Source organism: Triticum urartu, chromosome 4 (genome assembly GCF_003073215.2).
Source record: "Triticum urartu cultivar G1812 chromosome 4, Tu2.1, whole genome shotgun sequence".
Lineage (NCBI taxonomy): Eukaryota > Viridiplantae > Streptophyta > Magnoliopsida > Poales > Poaceae > Triticum > Triticum urartu.
In genome coordinates, this window is record NC_053025.1 from 600,714,533 (window position 1) to 600,732,330 (window position 17,798).

At 44.6% G+C, this 17,798-nt stretch overlaps 1 protein-coding gene across 1 annotated transcript; it reads left to right on the top strand.

Moving 5' to 3' along the window:
• The first annotated feature begins 1,958 nt into the window (after positions 1-1,958).
• On the top strand, positions 1,959-7,851 carry LOC125553055 (mRNA-decapping enzyme-like protein). The gene is made up of 8 exons (XM_048716807.1): positions 1,959-2,372; positions 2,478-2,518; positions 3,427-3,476; positions 4,029-4,173; positions 5,477-5,533; positions 6,038-6,170; positions 6,313-7,128; positions 7,436-7,851. Exons 1-8 carry the CDS (start codon positions 2,184-2,186, stop codon positions 7,481-7,483), a joined length of 1,479 nt encoding a protein of 492 aa, XP_048572764.1. The 5' UTR covers positions 1,959-2,183; the 3' UTR covers positions 7,484-7,851.
• The last annotated feature ends 9,947 nt before the right edge of the window (positions 7,852-17,798 follow it).

Below are 17,798 nucleotides of genomic sequence, written 5' to 3' on the forward strand. Positions count from 1 at the left end.
GTGGGGCCACCAGCCCCGGGGGGGCCACATGGGCTGTAGGGAGTGTTCCTTGGCCTACATGGGCCAAGGGCACCAGTCCCACTAAGGCCCATGCGCCTAAGTGATGGAGAGGGGGCAAACCCTAATGGGATATGGGCCTAAGGCCCATATTCCCTGCGCCTCCCTCTCCTCCCCCCTTGTGGCCGCCACCCATAGATGGGTTTGGGGCTGCCGCCCCCCCTAGGGGTGGGAACCCTAGAGGGGGCGCAGCCCCTCCCCTTCCCCTATATATATATGAGGCCTAGGGCTGCCCATATGACACGCGATTCGATCTCTCGTTGGTGCAGCCCTGCATCTCTCTCTCCCAAGTCCTCCTCCTCTCCCGCGGTGCTTGGCGAAGCCCTGCAGGATAGCCACGCTCCTCCACCACCACCACGCCGTTGTGCTGCTGCTGGATGGAGTCTTCCTCAACCTCTCCCTCTCTCCTTGCTGGATCAAGGCGTGGGAGACGTCACCGGGCTGCACGTGTGTTGAACGCGGAGGTGTCGTGCGTTCGGCACTTGGTCATCGGTGATTTGAATCACGACGAGTACGACTCCATCAACCCCATTCACTTGAACGCTTCCGCTTAGCGATCTACAAGGGTATGTAGATGCACTCTCCTTCCCCTCGTTGCTAGTCTCTCCATAGATTGATCTTGGTGATGCGTAGAAAATTTTGAATTTCTGCTACGTTCCCCAACAATAACTGCTTGGGACCCCGGTTGTACCGGTAGTTATGCAACTATCGGAATTACCGAGTAGCCACCGCTAGACATGCCAGCCCAATTCCGAAAGGAAATGACCCTTTTGCGGTGGTTGGACCGGCGCACGACCCAGTTGAACCGCCCCACAGACAGGCCAATAACAGCCCTTGCGCCCGGTACAACCAACAGGGCAGCAGCCATAGTGACCACTCCACAATAGAGCGGTTTAGTCGGGGCTACCTACGGTACAACCATCCTGGGGGCAGTTTTTCTACATAGATTGGATAAGAGACTCTCTCCTCGAAATGGAAGGCTATATGTGTGTGCAATATTTAGTTATGTACGTGTTTGATTCACCCGTACCTTCCAATGCGGGCCCCTCTTAATAGTACGGATTTATTATGACTAAAGAAATAAAACGCGTCGGAAATGCCGTCTTCGCTCTTTTCCATCCGGAGGGGTGCCCAACCGTCTTGTGTCATAAAGAGTATACTTATGTAGTTTAGGCACACGGCTAGTTCGCAAATTGTATCGTCATCAACATCAAAACACTTAAGTGGTAAATGCTCTTTCAATCCCCGCTTTTGGCGGTTGATGACAATAAAATGATTTGCAGAAAAATGTGCACGCGTTTCAAACAGAATGTGTGACTTGAAAAAAAATGTTTATCCAATGTAAAAAAATGATAGCATAGTTCAAAAAATGTTTCATATCATACAAAAATGTTTCAACATGTATTTGAATTTTTTTAACACATATTCCTTTTTTGAACAAGTATTAAAATAAAATGTGAAATCATGTATTTATAAATATTAATGTAGATAAAAATGTTCTAGACGTATACAAAAAAGTAGAGTGTGTATAAAAAAAGATAGACATGAAACATATATTTTTCAAATATGCTAATCATGTAGTTGATAAATGTTAAATGAGTACACCAAAAATGTTCCTGCTAAATAGGAAAGATTTACAACGCTTATGGATAATGTAGACATGCATTGAAAAAAAAAGAACCCGAAGAATACCGTAGTACAAACATTGGGAAAACAAAAACAACAGAAGGAAAACTAGCAAATGCTACAGTGTTTTACCGGACCGACAGTCGCCGGACTGTAGGAGATACCTAATAGGAATCGGCACGGGCGAGATATAGCTCTCGCGGTTTCTGTTAGGCTACTTGAAAAGTAGTAATAGGCCCGTCTTGGACCAGAAGCTCCTCACTGGGCTGGGACGCAGGCAAGGTTAGCCGAGTGGATGAACCCCGGAGCCACTCCATCCGGTGACTGACAAGTGGCCCCGCGTGGCGCAGGCATCTGTCACGCACACGGCGGCGGTGCCACGGCGTGCGCGGCAAAAGCGAGAGGGCTCTCTCGCCCCACTGCCCTCGTCAGCGATCACCCGCCCCGGCCGTCCAAAACCCCAGACCCAAGCCGCTCCGGCCGCCAGCTAGGGTTTCCTCATGGCGCGGCGCGGCGGCGGCGGCGGCGGGAGGCGGAGCAAGGTGACGCCGAACCTGGGGGCGGACCGGGAGGGCACGCGGATGCTCAACCTCACCGTGCTGCGGCGCCTCGACCCCGCCATCGTCGACATCCTCATCACCGCCGCCAGCGTCACCGCCTACAGCTTCGACCAGGACACGGTCCGATGGGTACTGTACTGAACCCCCCGCACCCTCCGCCGAACCCTCCCCCCTTCTCGACGCCCTGCTTCGCGGTTCCTGACTCGATCTCCGTGTACGCGTGTTTTTGTGCAGAGCCACAAGGGCGTGGAGGGGTCGCTCTTCGTCGTCAAGAGGTTCGTGCCCCGACCCTATAACTGATGCGCCGTAGATTGCGACATTGGCTTCGGCCGATTAATGTAGCATTGGTTGCTTGCTGTTGTTGGGGATGTTAAGAATTTTTGGAAGAGAACTGAAATCGCCTTGGCAATGGAATGGCATTATGATTTTGTACTTGGACCGTGTCGTGGTTCTGCAATTCCTTACATAGTGAAGATTGCAGACGACTTGGTTGCTAGGGAAAGCACTGCTAGGTGTTACAATTTTGCGATGTTTGGTGGATGCTTGTGTAATTCCCGGCTACTTGGGTGTTTACTTGGATGCGGATGTTGTGAATTTTTAGTTTAAAGCATTGAAGTGGCTTTCTACAAGAAATGGGGATCAGATGGAGTTGTTGTGATTCGGTCTTTGCACTGTGTATTACTTAGTTGCATTGTCGTTCAAAAATCCCCTGTACGGTGAAAATTTATTAGGATTTTGTTGCTAGGGAAATATTTTCTATTTCTTATTTTGCCTGCACTGCCTGAAGTATTTACAGTGCTGGTATATATTGTTGATAAACAAATGCTGGTGTGGAACTTTCAGTACTGTTTATTGATATTTGTGTGTAGTTCCTGTCTGTCACAAGCTATCGGCTATTGGGGGTTTTTGGACCCTGCTAGTATTTTGTATACGATCTCTGGACACCTGCATTGAACTGTTTGTTGCTGATCTTACAATAGTTTACATGTAAATTCGGCGATGTATGCTCCTGAAACAGTACAATGCCTACTGGTAAACATTACCTTTGAGATTTTCGGCATCTACAGCTATTTGTTGGACTTATGACCAGATGTCCTCTTGTATTCTTCTGAGATGCAAATTTGTTGGACCTATAAAGTGCTTTAGAGTGTGCATCTCGTAATAAAACTTTACATTCTTGCAGGAACACCCAACCCAGATTCCAGTTTCTCATCATGAATCGTCGAAATACAGGTATTTTTTGCGGTTCTAGATTCCTTACGGAAATAAATCATGCCTATCTATTAAACATTTGGAGACAAATCGTACATAGGGGGAGTGGTTTTTCTTTGAATTGTTGTATACTACTATGAGATAAAATGGGACACATTACTGATTGCTTGTAGCCTTTTGGGATAAATTAATGCATCCCTCAGTCTTCATATCAGGAAACATTCTCTCTTATGCATCCTCCATTAAGAAAATAACTCTTGAGCATCCTAGGGGTATATATTGTTGTATGCTGGTTCCTGTTCGGTTTATATATGAGGTTGTACAGGAACTTCCACAACAAAATGTAGCTCACTTGAAAACCTTACTGAATCGTGTGTTTGGTATGTAAGGAATCGTGTAGCTGGTTGGTATAAAATGCTGTCTTGAATAATTAGCTTGCATGACATGTACTCCCTCCATCCCAAAATAAGTGTCTTTGATTTAGTACAACTTTGTACTAAATCAAAGACAGACACTTATTTTGGGACGGAGGGAGTATATGCTAATATTGTGTTGCCTTCCTCTTGTAAGCAGAAAATCTGGTCGAGGACCTCCTGGGCGGTTTTGATTACAAGGTGGAAGTTCCTTACATAATATACACCAATGCTGCAGCCGAAATTATTGGAATATGGTTCTATGAGCCTGAGGAATGTGAAGAAGTAGCACATCTTTTCAGTAGGTAATTTCTTTTTCTTATTGCATTAAATATCATCCATGAGAATGTATTGATATATTTTGGCCTGTAGACTGCAGATCATAGCACCAGATATCTTTCTGCTAGGAGTGGCATTTTAAACTTAAACATGAAATTTGATCGCGTTGGTCTATCTGTTTGCCTGTTTGGTATGCTTTCATTTGTCAACAATAAGTTACTAAACTACTGTATTATGTGCTACTACATACGGATGTATGTAGACATATTTTAGAGTGTAGATTCACTCATTTTGCTCCGTATGTAGTAGTCATTTGAAATGCCTAGAAAGACAAGTATTTAGGAACGGAGGAGTACATAACATTTGATATATACTGATACTTGGAACTATGCGTATTCACTGCAAAGCCCACTAAAACTTATCAAGGCTTTCAACCCAATATATAGGCTGTAGGACCTGGTCTGTGCTAACCATCTTCCCTTGCCTCATTGGTCGTGCAAATCGGGCAATTGGTAGGAAACAGTGCCGACAATCACAAATCTTCTTTCTTCCCATCCAATACCTAGTATCCAGAAAGGCTGTGTCTTACTGACTTGTTATGCTATCCTGCTCGGTCATTCATTTGATCTGCTCTAGTTTTAGGTCCTTAAGTATGTTTTTGCTAGTGTAGCTGTTTTTGAATTTTGTATACTGGTTGATTCAGTGTCTTACAAGTTAGATAATATGCTGAGATTAATGACTAGTACCTGTCAACTTCTCCAGTTCTCTGTAAGCACACGCTAACGAACCTGATCAATAACGGGAGGTGGCGCTGCTCCTTATTCATTTCTAAAACGATCCTCCAGGCCTGGGTCAAAAACTTCTCCGCGTTGCTGTAGCTTATGTCCTTCGTGTGTTTTTCCCACAGGATCACCCCTCTCTGTGTAGAACTCCCTGTAAAGAAACTATTGATCGCGTAAGCAATTTAATGGAAATCGTTCAGGTGGGCAGTCGCCACCTGTAGACATTTTTGAAAAGAAGTTCAGCGTAGGTGTGGTATTGAAATGCAGTCTGCGGAATACTGAATATGCAGAGCCACATAAACTAACCAGATGCTTACTAACGCCATTCCATTAGTTAATTATAGTTTCAGAGGTTAAGTGTTTGTTTAGCCTGTATCCACGACCTATCTGTCTGTATGTTTAACCAGATGCTCAACCTTTGTCCATGCTTTCATTTGCTTGCTTGCTTGATTCTGTCCACTACAAGAGATGGCTAGACATTTTCTTCAAGTAGTTATATCTTTTGCCATGTACTCGCTGAACTATACATTGCCTACGAAATGTACAGGATACGTAAAGCATATTCCAGGGCATCCCCAGAGAAACTGGTTCCTTCAGTTAAAAGGTATTCGGAATCTTCATGCTTCTTATTTACCTTTGCATAGAAGATAGCCTCTAGCTATTCCATTTGCTCTCTGCTAATCGTTTCTAAGTTGTTTAGATGTTTTACACTTGTTTTAGCCGTGATCAAAGTTGTATCACTACCTGTTTTAGTCGTTTCCTCGTACAAACTTAACGATCAAACATAATACTTTGAGGAGTTGGCGTTATGATACAAGAGTGGCAAGGGGAGAAACACAAAACTGATCTTTGGCTAATATTTTAATTTTAATACGAGGGCCTTTATAGAACGCCGGGTTAAAAATATTGCAGAAGAAGAAATTAGAGCTCTCCTTATGGATAAATATTAGTTCGTTTAAATAACTGAATGATGAAAACTCTGTCACATGAAAGAACTGCAGGAAACCAGAGGGGTAATAATGCAAGTTTACCGTATTGTCTAGCTGAGCTGGTCCCTTTGGCTCATGAGTACAGAACAGCACAACTTAAATCATCTTACTGTGCCCAGTTTCAGTGATTGTGAAGAGCTGGAAGTAGCATCTGATGTTCCCTCATCTGAAGATACCCTAGAGCAGCCAACAACACCATCTACCATGGTACCTGGCGATGTTGAATTCAAGTTATTGTCAGCTTTGTTAACAGTAAGCAAACTCGTTCGTCCTCCCATATCGTGTCATTCTGTTTGGAAACACTGGACATCTGTGTTTATTCCGGTGGTTGCTCTGCAATCCAGCATCATTATGTAATTATACGAGACTAACCATTTTTAATCTCTTCGGCCAGGCAGCTGCATGTGTTGGAGCACCCACTGGTGGAGCAGGTCCAGTACAGCCAAATCAACCTATCAGGGCGGTTCCTTCATCTAGGCGTGCATCGCCAGCGCCTAGTGCTGTTTCATCACAGCCTCCTGCCTCACATAATCTGCTTCCTGCTCCACGAGCGTCAGCAGCTACCGTGGTTCCCCAAGATGCTCATGTACCCACCAGCGCTCCTACCATTCAGCCTGCTAGTCTTTCAAAACCACCATTCTTTCCCCCCATTGTTACCACATCTTCGCAAGCAGCAACAGCTCATGCTGCTTTTCCATCTTCAGCTCCACCCCCATTTCTTCCCCCCCTTTCCATTCAGCACCGGCAGAGTGCTCCCTATTTCCAGCCATTCCCACTACCCTCTGCTCCTCCTCCAATTGATCCTCCGCACAGGCAAAGTGCTCCCTTGTCCCAGCCCTTCGCACAATCCACTGCTCCTCCTCCACCTGATCCTCAGCGCAGGGAAAGTGCTCCCTTGGCCCAGCCCTTTACACAATCCACTGCTCCTCCTGCACTTGATCCTCAGCAGAGGCAAAGTGCTGTCTTGCTCAAGCCCTTTCAACTATCCTCTGCTCCCCCTCCACCTCGTCCTCAGCACTGGCAAAGGTCTCCTTCGCTCGAGCACTTTGCACGGCCCACTGAATGCCTCCCTCCACCATACGGTGCGCTGTTGCTTCAGCCATTTCCACCACCTAATCCTCCTCCTCCACTGCTTGCCCCAACAGCATCGTATGGCCCAGTGATACTATCAAGAGACAACCTGAGAGGTGCATTGCTGAGGCTTGTGCAGGTAATTTTTCTTTCTGTTGGTTGTCATGTGCTCCCTCCGTTCCATAATAAGTGTCGTGGTTTTATTCAAGTTTGAACTAAAACCACGACACTTACTATGTAATGGATGGAGTACATGACAACCAAACTGAAGACAAACTAAAACCACGACATTTCTTATGGAACGGAGGGAGTAGTAAATAATAAGGTTGATTCAATTTGTTGCTGGGTTCGCATAATTCTATTCTGTCGCTACAACAAATTCATAGCCTCCTGACACTCATGTTGACTATGGAGTATCTGCTCACGCCTTTTTTGTGTCTGTGCAGAATGATGATTTCATCAACATGTTCTACCGGGAGATTGTAAAAGGGTAGCAGTGCCTTTGAAGTTGAGAGACGGACGAATCTGCTACAGGCTTGCCTTGTGTTTCATGTGGTGCGTTTCGTCAAAGCCTGCTTAGACAGAGATGTGCATCTCACATCCTGTAGAGGCTAACATAGTTTAGACTGCAGTGTCGAGACTTGGCGGGAAGAAAAAGAACTCGTGTCGACTAGTTTTGAGTTGTAACTACTAATATTACTGTAGTAAACCAAGTTTGGCTCCAAATATTTAAGGTGCTGTACCTTACCAGCTTACTAACTGGATTAGATTTCTAGATCTCTATTGTACCGGAGGCAGCGATCGAGGATGAATTACCTACTAACATTACTGGAAGTGGAATCTGAAACTTTCCCTGGTGTTAGGTTGTTTGCCGAGTGCATTTTGATTGGTTAGGCAAACATTACCTTGCCAAGCACTCTTTTTCCCACCCGGATAATTTTTTTTTGTCGAGTTTTTTTTTCCAACATTCAGTTGTCGAATACTATTTTTTTTTCACTCGATAGTTATTTAGGTGTTTTCGCAGTGCCCATAGAAAGAACTCGGTAAAATAACCTCTGTTGCCGGCTGCCCAGCCGAGTCATGTTTGCCGGCAAACACGTCGCCGACTTTTTTCAGCCTTTGTCGAGTGCCCGGCAAAGCTGTGGATTCTAGTAGCGACGGAAGCAAAAGGAGAGGTTAAATATTTTCATGCCGACCTTTTATTTTCTATTTTGCCGAGTCCATTTTCATGCAAATGGAGAGGTTGAACATTTTCATGCAACCTACTCTCTCCGTTCCCAAATATTTGTCTTTCTAGACATTTCAAATGGTTACAACATACGGATGTATGTAGACATATTTTAGAGTGTAGATTCACTCATTTTGCTTCGTATGTAGTCATTTGTTGAAATATCTAAAAAGACAAATATTTGAGAACGGAGGGAGTAGTAGTGAGTGTCGTGGGATGAACCGAAAGGTAATGTGCTAAAAACATGTTCATGTTTTGATACTGACCTTCTTTGGTGAATTGCTTCTCACTCAATTTGAATTTTTTTTTCTTGCGGGTCGATAGTTAGAACCATGTGTCAATGTTGTCTTACACAACTTCGGAACAAGATATTGTCGTATTGACATAATTCATTCTATATCAAATGTTTAGTTTTCCTGCACTTCTCAATGAACTTGGTTACCTTGTGAAGAACGAAGTGATTATAACCGTGTTTTGGTTTATAGTGATGTTTTTGCCTTGCTGGTTTATGAATATGTCCATCAATGAAGAAAATAGCATGCTATAGTGTGTAGAGAATTGTCTCGCTAAATTGATTTGTGTACAATGTCTCACTAATAGCATATCTCCAGGGGAAGCGCTATTTTGTATAGCGCGCTATTTTTTTCCTTGATGTCCATACATGTTTGCACCCTCTCATTTTTTTCTTGGGTCTGCCCCCTGCAAGAAAGTATATTTTACTAACCTTGAGTTGCATAAATTCTTTGATACCTTGAGCAGTATGTGCCCTTCCCTCTATGCCACCACTATCATGGCAGATGAGATTAGATATTGACAGCCCATGAGAAGATGAGCTGGTGCGGAGTTGTGGACAGTTTAGTTGAAAAGAGGAAAATGGAATTTATAAGAGAAATGCAACCATATAAAACCATTGGCGGTGTTTTCCTTGCAGTTGAAGATGAGGCATTCTTTGAACTTTGAATGGTCAAGAGTCAAAACCTTTGATACATCATGCGCCGCATACCTTCTTGTGCGGTTGTGCCTATGAAGAGGAATCCCTTGGCAGGCAGGCTTGCATAGCATAGTTGCATTACAATGGATGGACTCATCCCCTTGGTCTTGAATGTTCTCAAGAAGAAGAAGGCCATGGCCTACCACCGATCTCTCTCCCCGGGTTCGGCAAGCATCGACATCGCCAAGCTCGTGGGGCAGGACCTCCCCATGGTTCCTCAGCGCTCCAGGCGGCCGCATGAAGGCTCGCCTGCCGCTGCTGCTCCAACAACCATGACCATGGAAGCACCACTCATGACGAGGTCCGTCATGGAGCCAATGCCACGGGAGACATTCTCGCCGCGCACCATGAATCGGGCCCGGGGCACAGGAAGGAAGCAACTTCTCTTTGTTGATCACGGTGATCGTGCCAGTCTTCATTCGTGATAAATTGATGATATCTGACTCAATGTTTTGTCGCGAGTAAGTAATTTGTCGGTGTTGGCATATTTTTTCATCGTATCTATTTCCGTCCCGTGTGCCGGTAAAATCTTGCTGTATTAATTTTCTTCTAGTAGTGTTAATAATATGTGCTGTAAATGTGGGCATCAACCACTTCACTGTACCTCCAATGCTTAACTAGTACTAGTACCGGCAGCAGTTTTGTGGATTCATGATGATCTAAGTGGTTGAGTTATTTTGGGCAGCGCATGTTGATGTTGGCCGGAGAGATCATCATCCAACCAATGTATGATTATAGTCGTGTATGTCTTTGGAAGAACTCTCTGAAGGAGATGTAGGTTTGGGGTTGAGCTGGAGCTGTAGGGTGGTTGGACGCAATTAGAGTTAAACTTACCATTGTTCGCGATTTGGAAACAAGCTCTTGTAAAATTCTTGCTACCTTCTTTAACGCGGGTGAGTCCACAAATAGAAGCACTCGGCTTAAGCAATTCATCGGCCAGAGACATCCACACCACTAACAAAAAACAGACCGTTACGTTCCCTCAATCATCAGTAATAAATAAAAGGAGCGGGTGATTTGAGATGCAACACAGGCATAATGACGGCGTCAACGCACCACGGCACCAGAGTGACAACCGACGTGATTTCCACGTGGATCGCACTAAATTGGCAATGGCGAGCATCTTCAGCAGATCACCGAAAAGTTTTCGTGTGTACTGCTGTTCCTGTTGAAGCTTCCCAACAGACGCATCTTCAATGTACACCATACGTGGCTCACGTGTCTTTTTTTTAACACAGTACAATACAAATACACACACACCCACCTATATGATGTATGCACGCACATTCTATTCTTATGAACATATTTAAGAAGCCGAGCCTGAGATTGATGAAGTCGTTACGGACGCCTTTGTAGTCGACAGAAACGTCTCCTCCCATTGAACGGACATCGTCACAAGGCCTAAAATAAATTCAGGAAAGTGCAAGCACAGATACCAAGTTAATATATATGCGAAGAATGTTCTCTAGTTAATCATATTTTCTTTTAGAGTAATGCCATTATACCTAATGAGCCAAAACTAGATTTTAATTTTTAATGGAAGTTTAGCTTTCCAAAGATGCTTAAAATATCTATCTGGGCCTACATCAGACAGATGATTGTATAGGGATTTGAAAGTAAATTTTGCATCCTTATGCCACTTCCATTTGGGTGCATCAGTAACTTGATTAAGATGCACATAATTCACCATTCCATTCAACCTATTCATTTTAAACATTTTATCCCTATTCAACCACCTCCTAAAAGTCAATCTGCAGCCACATTCAGCCATTTGCTTCACAATTCTGCTAGTTTCATTACAAATCACAAGATTGCACATTCAGCGGCTTGTCCCCACACCAAGTATCATGCCAAAAGTCTATCTGTTGTCCATTCCCAGTTATCACATGTATATCTTTCATGTAAAAATACTTGATTTTTATTCAATTTGCCCAACTATTCTATATTATTTTTCTTTCCATCCATGGGTTCTTTGTCAAGAATTGTCTTCAATATATTTGATTTGATTGAAATTAAGTGGATGCAATGAAAACATAAATCGAATTGCTTCGCCAGAAGCGACTCACCTCCTTCCTCTGCCGAAAGTTGCTTAGCCAGAAGCGATTAAGGAGGAGATCAGTCGAATACGATTTCGAGATGCTGAAGATGTTCTTCCTATAGTGGAGATAGTCACATGTAATTATAGATCACAACCATATTATTAAAAGCTTGCGGTAAGAAGGGATTTCGTCTTAGTGCCAATAATAAATTTTTTTGTGGTTTTCTTTCCATCTCACAACTTCCATATCTTGAGCCACCTTGCCTGTTGGAGGTACGTTTCCAATCTTTGAAATGTTTCACAAGTAGTGAATTAAATGTCTTGTTATTACAACTAACTATTTTCACAGGTTCAGAACCATTTAATCCATAATCATGGGAAATGCATAAATATACTTGTGAAAGAGAAGTGGGTAGACAAAATATTGTTGATGGGATTTATGAGAATACCCTTCAAAAAGCTACCGGAGCAGCTGCCTTCGTTGATTCCCCACGAAGGAATCAGAATATTTCTACTTCTCCTTATCGCCCTAAGAGGGGGTTGTAGGGTTCCGATTCAAAGACTCCACGAAAAAGGGTTTTGATTCAAAGAAGTTTTTAGCCACCTTTGTTTCTTATGTACCGACTGTGTCTTCCCCAAGGGAAGTAAACGGATTTTTCACTCATTGTATTGGTTGGGAGAGCGAAGAAGCAAGCGAATGAGAGATGAGTGAGATGCCTTTAGCTCCTAGAATGTCTTCTTCAACTTTTCTATTTGCCATTCGTGCGCTAACCTTTTCCTTAGTTGCAGGGTTTGTTGTCCCGAATTGACTTGGCTTTGCCAAAAGGCCCCATCTCCAAAGCCTGGCTCGCGAGGCATCCCTCTCGTTGTAGGCGGAGTCCCCTCGCCTCACTTTTGAGACATGCTATGTTTACCTTCTTCCATTCTCTTTTGAATTTCATTGACTAATACATGTTTCTTTCCATATGAGCTATTCCCTTTGCTTTTAATCTGTCTTGTGCCACTATCTTCACTCAAGCAATTCTTTGCCTATCGACCAACATAAATAAATAGCCATCGTTGTTAAGAACAACCGAGGCCCACTTTCACATAAAAATAAGGTTGTTATAACAAAACCGATATTTTATTTTCCTTTCTTGCATGTGTGACGAGTTGTGACAGGGTGCTTTGAAACCTCCTTAAAAGGAGGGGTGGGGTGGGGAGGGGGTAAGGTGGTTGAAGTAACATTAAGATTAGGCACAAACATAATAAAATGATGCATCCGAAGATGACAAGTCTATAATAGGGGGTGATATAACCCACTTCTTGCCTAAGAATGTACTAACATAATCCCTACCATGGCTTCCCAAAGGATCCAACTGCTAAGTAGGTCCGAGCCATAATGGATTGATGTGACCGTAGCGGCGACTGGACTCGATCTGAATGAGGTTGTTATGAGACTTATCTTATATAACAATGTATATGGAGGAAGGATTATAAAAAGGTGGGGATCAAGGTGGATAATAGGTTGATATTAAACTTTCCATGTTATGAATGCCAAGCCCCCTTTCTTTTTCTTTGGTCTACATATAAGTGATGTAACAGACCATCACATCATGTGATACTTTTTTCCTGGTACCACTTCCTTGCCGAAAATAATAATCTTTTAATAGATTTACCACTCTAACCCTTGGTGATAGACTGGTGTACATAGAAAAGTCATAGACTGGTTGAAGGAAATATGCCCTAGAGGCAATAATAAAGTTGTTATTTATATTTACTTATATCATGATAAATGTTTATTATTCATGCTAGAATTGTATTAACCGGAAACTTAGTACATGTGTGAATACATAGACAAACAAAGTGTCCCTAGTATGCCTCTACCTGACTAGTTCGTTAATCAAAGATGGTTAAGTTTCCTAGCCATAGACATGTGTTGTCATTTGATGAACGGGATCACATCATTAAATAATGATGTGATGGACAAGAACCATCTATTAGCTTAGCATAATGGTCGTTTAGTTTTTCTGCTATTGCTTTCTTCATGACTTATACATGTTCCTCAGACTGTGAGATTATGCAACTTCCGAATATTGGAGGAACACCTTGTGTGCTATCAAACGTCACAACGTAACTGGGTGATTATAAAGATACTCTACAGGTCTTTCTGATGGTGTTTGTTGAGTTGGCATAGATCGAGATTAGGGTTTGTCACTCCGTGTAGCGGAGAGGTATCTCTGGGCCCTCTCGGTAATGCACATCACTATGAGCCTTACAAGCAATGTGACTAATGAGTTAGTCACGGGATGATGCATTATAGAACGAGTAAAGAGACTTGCCGGTGACGAGATTGAACTAGGTACGATGATACCGATGATTGAATCTCGGGCAAGTAACATACCGATGACAAAGGGAACAACCTATGTTGTTATGCGGTTTGACCGACAAAGATATTCGTAGAATATGTAGGAGCCAATATGAGCATCCAGGTTCCGCTATTGGTTATTGACCGGAGAGGTGTCTCGGTCATGTCTACATAGTTCTCGAACCCGCAGGGTCCGCACGCTTAACGTTCGATGACGATTTGTCTTATGAGTTTATGTGATTTGATGACCGAAGGTTGTTCGGAGTCCCGGATGATATCACGGACATGAAAAGGAGTTTCGAAATGGTCGAGACATAAAGATTGATATGTTGGAAGGCTATATTCGGACATCGGAATGGTTCCGGAGAAGTTCGGGTATTTTCCGAAGTACCGGGAGGTTACCGAAACCCCCCTGGGAGTTGATGGGCCTTAGTGGGAAGGAGAGGTGGCAGCCAGGAGGTGGCGCCCCCAAGCCCAGTCTGAATTGGAAAAGGGGTTGGGGGCGCGGCCCCCCTCTCCCTTCCTTCCCTCTTCTCCTTTAGGTGGAAACCTACTAGGACTTGGAGTCCTAGTAGGATTCCCCTTCTCCCGGTGCGCCCTAGCCTGGCCGGCCGGCCTCCCGCTCCCTCCTTTATATACGGGGGCAGGGGGGCACCCTAGAACATAGAAGTTGATCTTTTAGTCGTGTGCGGTGCCCCCCTCCACAGTTACACACCTCGGTCATATCGTTGTACTGCTTAGGCGAAGCCCTGCGTTGGTAACTTCATCATCATCGTCACCACGCCGTCGTGCTGACGGAACTCTCCCTCGGCCTCAACTGGATCAAGAGTTCGAGGGACGTCATCGAGCTGAGCGTGTGCTGATCGCGGAGGTGCCGTGCGTTCGGTACTTGATCAGTTGGATCGCGAAGACGTTCGACTACATCAACCGCGTTACTAAACGCTTCCGCTTTCGGTCTACGAGGGTACGTAGACACACTCTCCCCGCTCGTTGCTATGCTTCTCCGAGATAGATCTTGCGTGATCGTGGGCAGTTTTTTTTGAAATACTACGTTCCCCAACACTGGTATGCCGGTTAAGCATACTTTGGTACTGGTTACTCTACCACCAAGGGTTAGAGTTCCAGATTCCGAGCCGTCCAATCTTTTGTACATTTCTCTCATCAGGTACCCAACCAATCACATGCAACCTGCTACCACCCACACGCACACCTAATTATCTGATAGGCCCATACCCCAATTGATAGTTGAAAAATATCAGCATACATTGGCTTCATCATGTAACACTATCAAAGCCTCACTTTTTTGAAAATTGTTTTTTAAACCCGACATTTGCTCAAGCTAGTATAGAAGCGGTTTTAAATTCCTAGCACTTCTAATATCATCTTAAATGAACAATATTGTGTCATAAACATATTGGAAATGGCCACCCCTTTATCAATCAGATGAGGATTTAAACCAACATTTTTAGAGCATTTAAACCAACAATTTGGCCACCATTATGAGTATGTTAAACTATCCTATGCAAACAGTTAGCATCAATGTTAAAAAGGGAAAGGGGAGAGTAGTGCTCTTTGCCTCACACCTTTGAAACTCCCAAATTTTCTCTCAACTACATCATTAACTTGGCGGTGCCCATTTTAACTCTCGCTGGGCTCATGTGGCTGCACATAAATTACAGACATGACAGGGGTGTATCTGCAAAATCTCTAGTGCCAAGTGGCCGTGTCTGATTGGGTATGTTTTTTTACCAGAGGTGCAAGTTAGTGGATGGTGGAGTTAACGTCTACAAGTTCATGGACTAAATCATCACCGACCGCGCAAGTTTATGGACCCCCGGTGCTTTTACCTCTGGATGTTAGGTGTCCTTCCCTTAACCACTACCCAAAACCAGTTCATCCAGGTCTCATTAAATCCATTTTTTCTAGAATATGGAAAAGAGAATCCGAGATCACTTTGTCATAAGCCTTTTCAAAATAAAATCCAGAGATCATTGATCTTTGTAATTCAGATGGTAACATTTCTACTACTTGAGTAATAGTACAAGTTTTAGCATGCACAGAAAGCAATACGGATCAAGCTGGCCGTGTATAGGCCGTGTCCAAGCAGTGGCGGCGCTGGGGTCTTCCGGGGACTTCCTTGGAATACCCAAGATTTTCGCCTAAAAAACCACTAGGTATAAATATAGATTTGGCCTACGAATGCAGCCTAAACAGTCCACCTTACCCACGCACAGGACCAGGCCAACTTGCTCGGCGTCTGGTTAGGCGCGCGTGTTGGGGATCGTAGCAGAAATTTAAAATTTTCTATGCATCACCAAGATCAATCTATGGAGTAATCTAGCAACGAGGGGAAGTGGAGTGCATCTACATACCCTTGTAGATCGCTAAGCGGAAGCGTTGCAAGAACGCGGATGAAGGAGTCGTACTCGCAGCGATTCAGATCACGGTTGATTCCGATCTAAGCGCCGAACAACGGCGCCTCCGCGTTCAACACACGTGCAGCCTGGTGACGTCTCTCACGCCTTGATCCAGCAAGGGGAGAAGGAGAGGTTGGGGAAGATTCCATCAGCAGCAACACGACGGCGTGGTGGTGAAGGAGGAGCGTGGCAATCCTGCAGGGCTTCGCCAAGCACCGCGGGAGAGGAGGAGGACTTGGGAGAGGTGGAGGGCAGCACCAGAACTTGGGTGCGGCTGCCCTCCCACCCCCCACATATATATAGGGGCAAGGGAGATGGGGCCCGGCCCCCTCAGATCCAATCTGAGGAGGGGGCGGCGGCTAGGGGGGTTGCCTTGCCCCCCAAGGCAAGGGGGCGCCCCCCTTTAGGGTTCCCCCAAACCCTAGGCGCATGGGCCCTAGGGGGGGAGGCGCCCAGCCCACTAAGGGGCTGGTCCCTCTCCACACACAGCCCATAGGGCCCTCCGGGGCAGGTGGACCCTCCCGGTGGACCCCCGGAACCCCTTCGGTGGTCCCGGTACAATACCGATAACCCCCGGAATTATTCCGGTGGCCGTATGATGACTTCCCATATATAAATCTTTACCTCTGGACCATTACGGAACTCCTCGTGACGTCCGGGATCTCATCCGGGACTCCGAACAACATTCGGTAACCACGTACATCTATTCCCTATAACCCTAGCGTCATCGAACCTTAAGTGTGTAGACCCTACGGGCTCGGGAGTCATGCAGACATGGCCGAGACAACTCTTCGGTCAATAACCAACAACGGGATCTGGATACCCATGTTGGCTCCCGCATGCTCCACGATGATCTCATCGGATGAACCACGATGTCAATGAAGGAAATATGCCCTAGAGGCAATAATAAAGTTATTATTTATTTCCTTAGATCATGATAAATGTTTAGTATTCATGCTAGAATTGTATTAACCGGAAACATAATGCATGTGTGAATACATAGACAAACAAAGTGTCACTAGTATGCCTCTACTTGACTAGCTCGTTAATCAAAGATGGTTATGTTTCCTAACCATGAACAAAGAGTTGTTATTTGATTAACGAGGTCACATCATTAGTTGAATGATCTGATTGACATGACCCATTCCATTAGCTTAGCACCCGATCGTTTAGTATGTTGCTATTGCTTTCTTCATGACTTATACATGTTCCTATAACTAAGAGATTATGCAACTCCCGTTTACCGGAGGAACACTTTGGGTACTACCAAACGTCACAACGTAACTGGGTGATTATAAAGGAGTACTACAGGTGTCTCCAAAGGTACATGTTGGGTTGGCGTATTTCGAGATTAGGTTTTGTCACTCCGATTGTCGGAGAGGTATCTCTGGGCCCTCTCGGTAATGCACATCACTTATGCCTTGCAAGCATTGCAACTAAATGAGTTAGTTGCGGGACGATGTATTACGGAACGAGTAAAGAGACTTGCCGGTAACGAGATTGAACTAGGTATTGGATACCGACGATCGAATCTCGAGCAAGTAACATACCGATGACAAAGGGAACAACGTATGTTGTTATGCGGTCTGACCGATAAAGATCTTCGTAGAATATGTAGGAGCCAATATGGGCATCCAGGTCCCGCTATTGGTTATTGACCGGAGACGTGTCTCGGTCATGTCTACATTGTTCTCGAACCCGTAGGGTCCGCACGCTTAAGGTTACGATGACAGTTATATTTTGAGTTTATGCATTTTGATGTACCGAAGGTTGTTCGGAGTCCCGGAT

Excerpts from the sequence above, each read along its gene's own strand:
- LOC125553055 (XM_048716807.1), top strand. The coding sequence starts at position 2,184 with ATGGCGCGGCGCGGCGGCGGCGGCGGCGGGAGGCGGAGCAAGGTGACG. Across the intron at positions 2,519-3,426 it reads TCGCTCTTCGTCGTCAAGAG|GAACACCCAACCCAGATTCC; the intron begins GTTCGTGCCCCG and ends ACATTCTTGCAG. Across the intron at positions 5,534-6,037 it reads CTGGTTCCTTCAGTTAAAAG|TTTCAGTGATTGTGAAGAGC; the intron begins GTATTCGGAATC and ends TACTGTGCCCAG.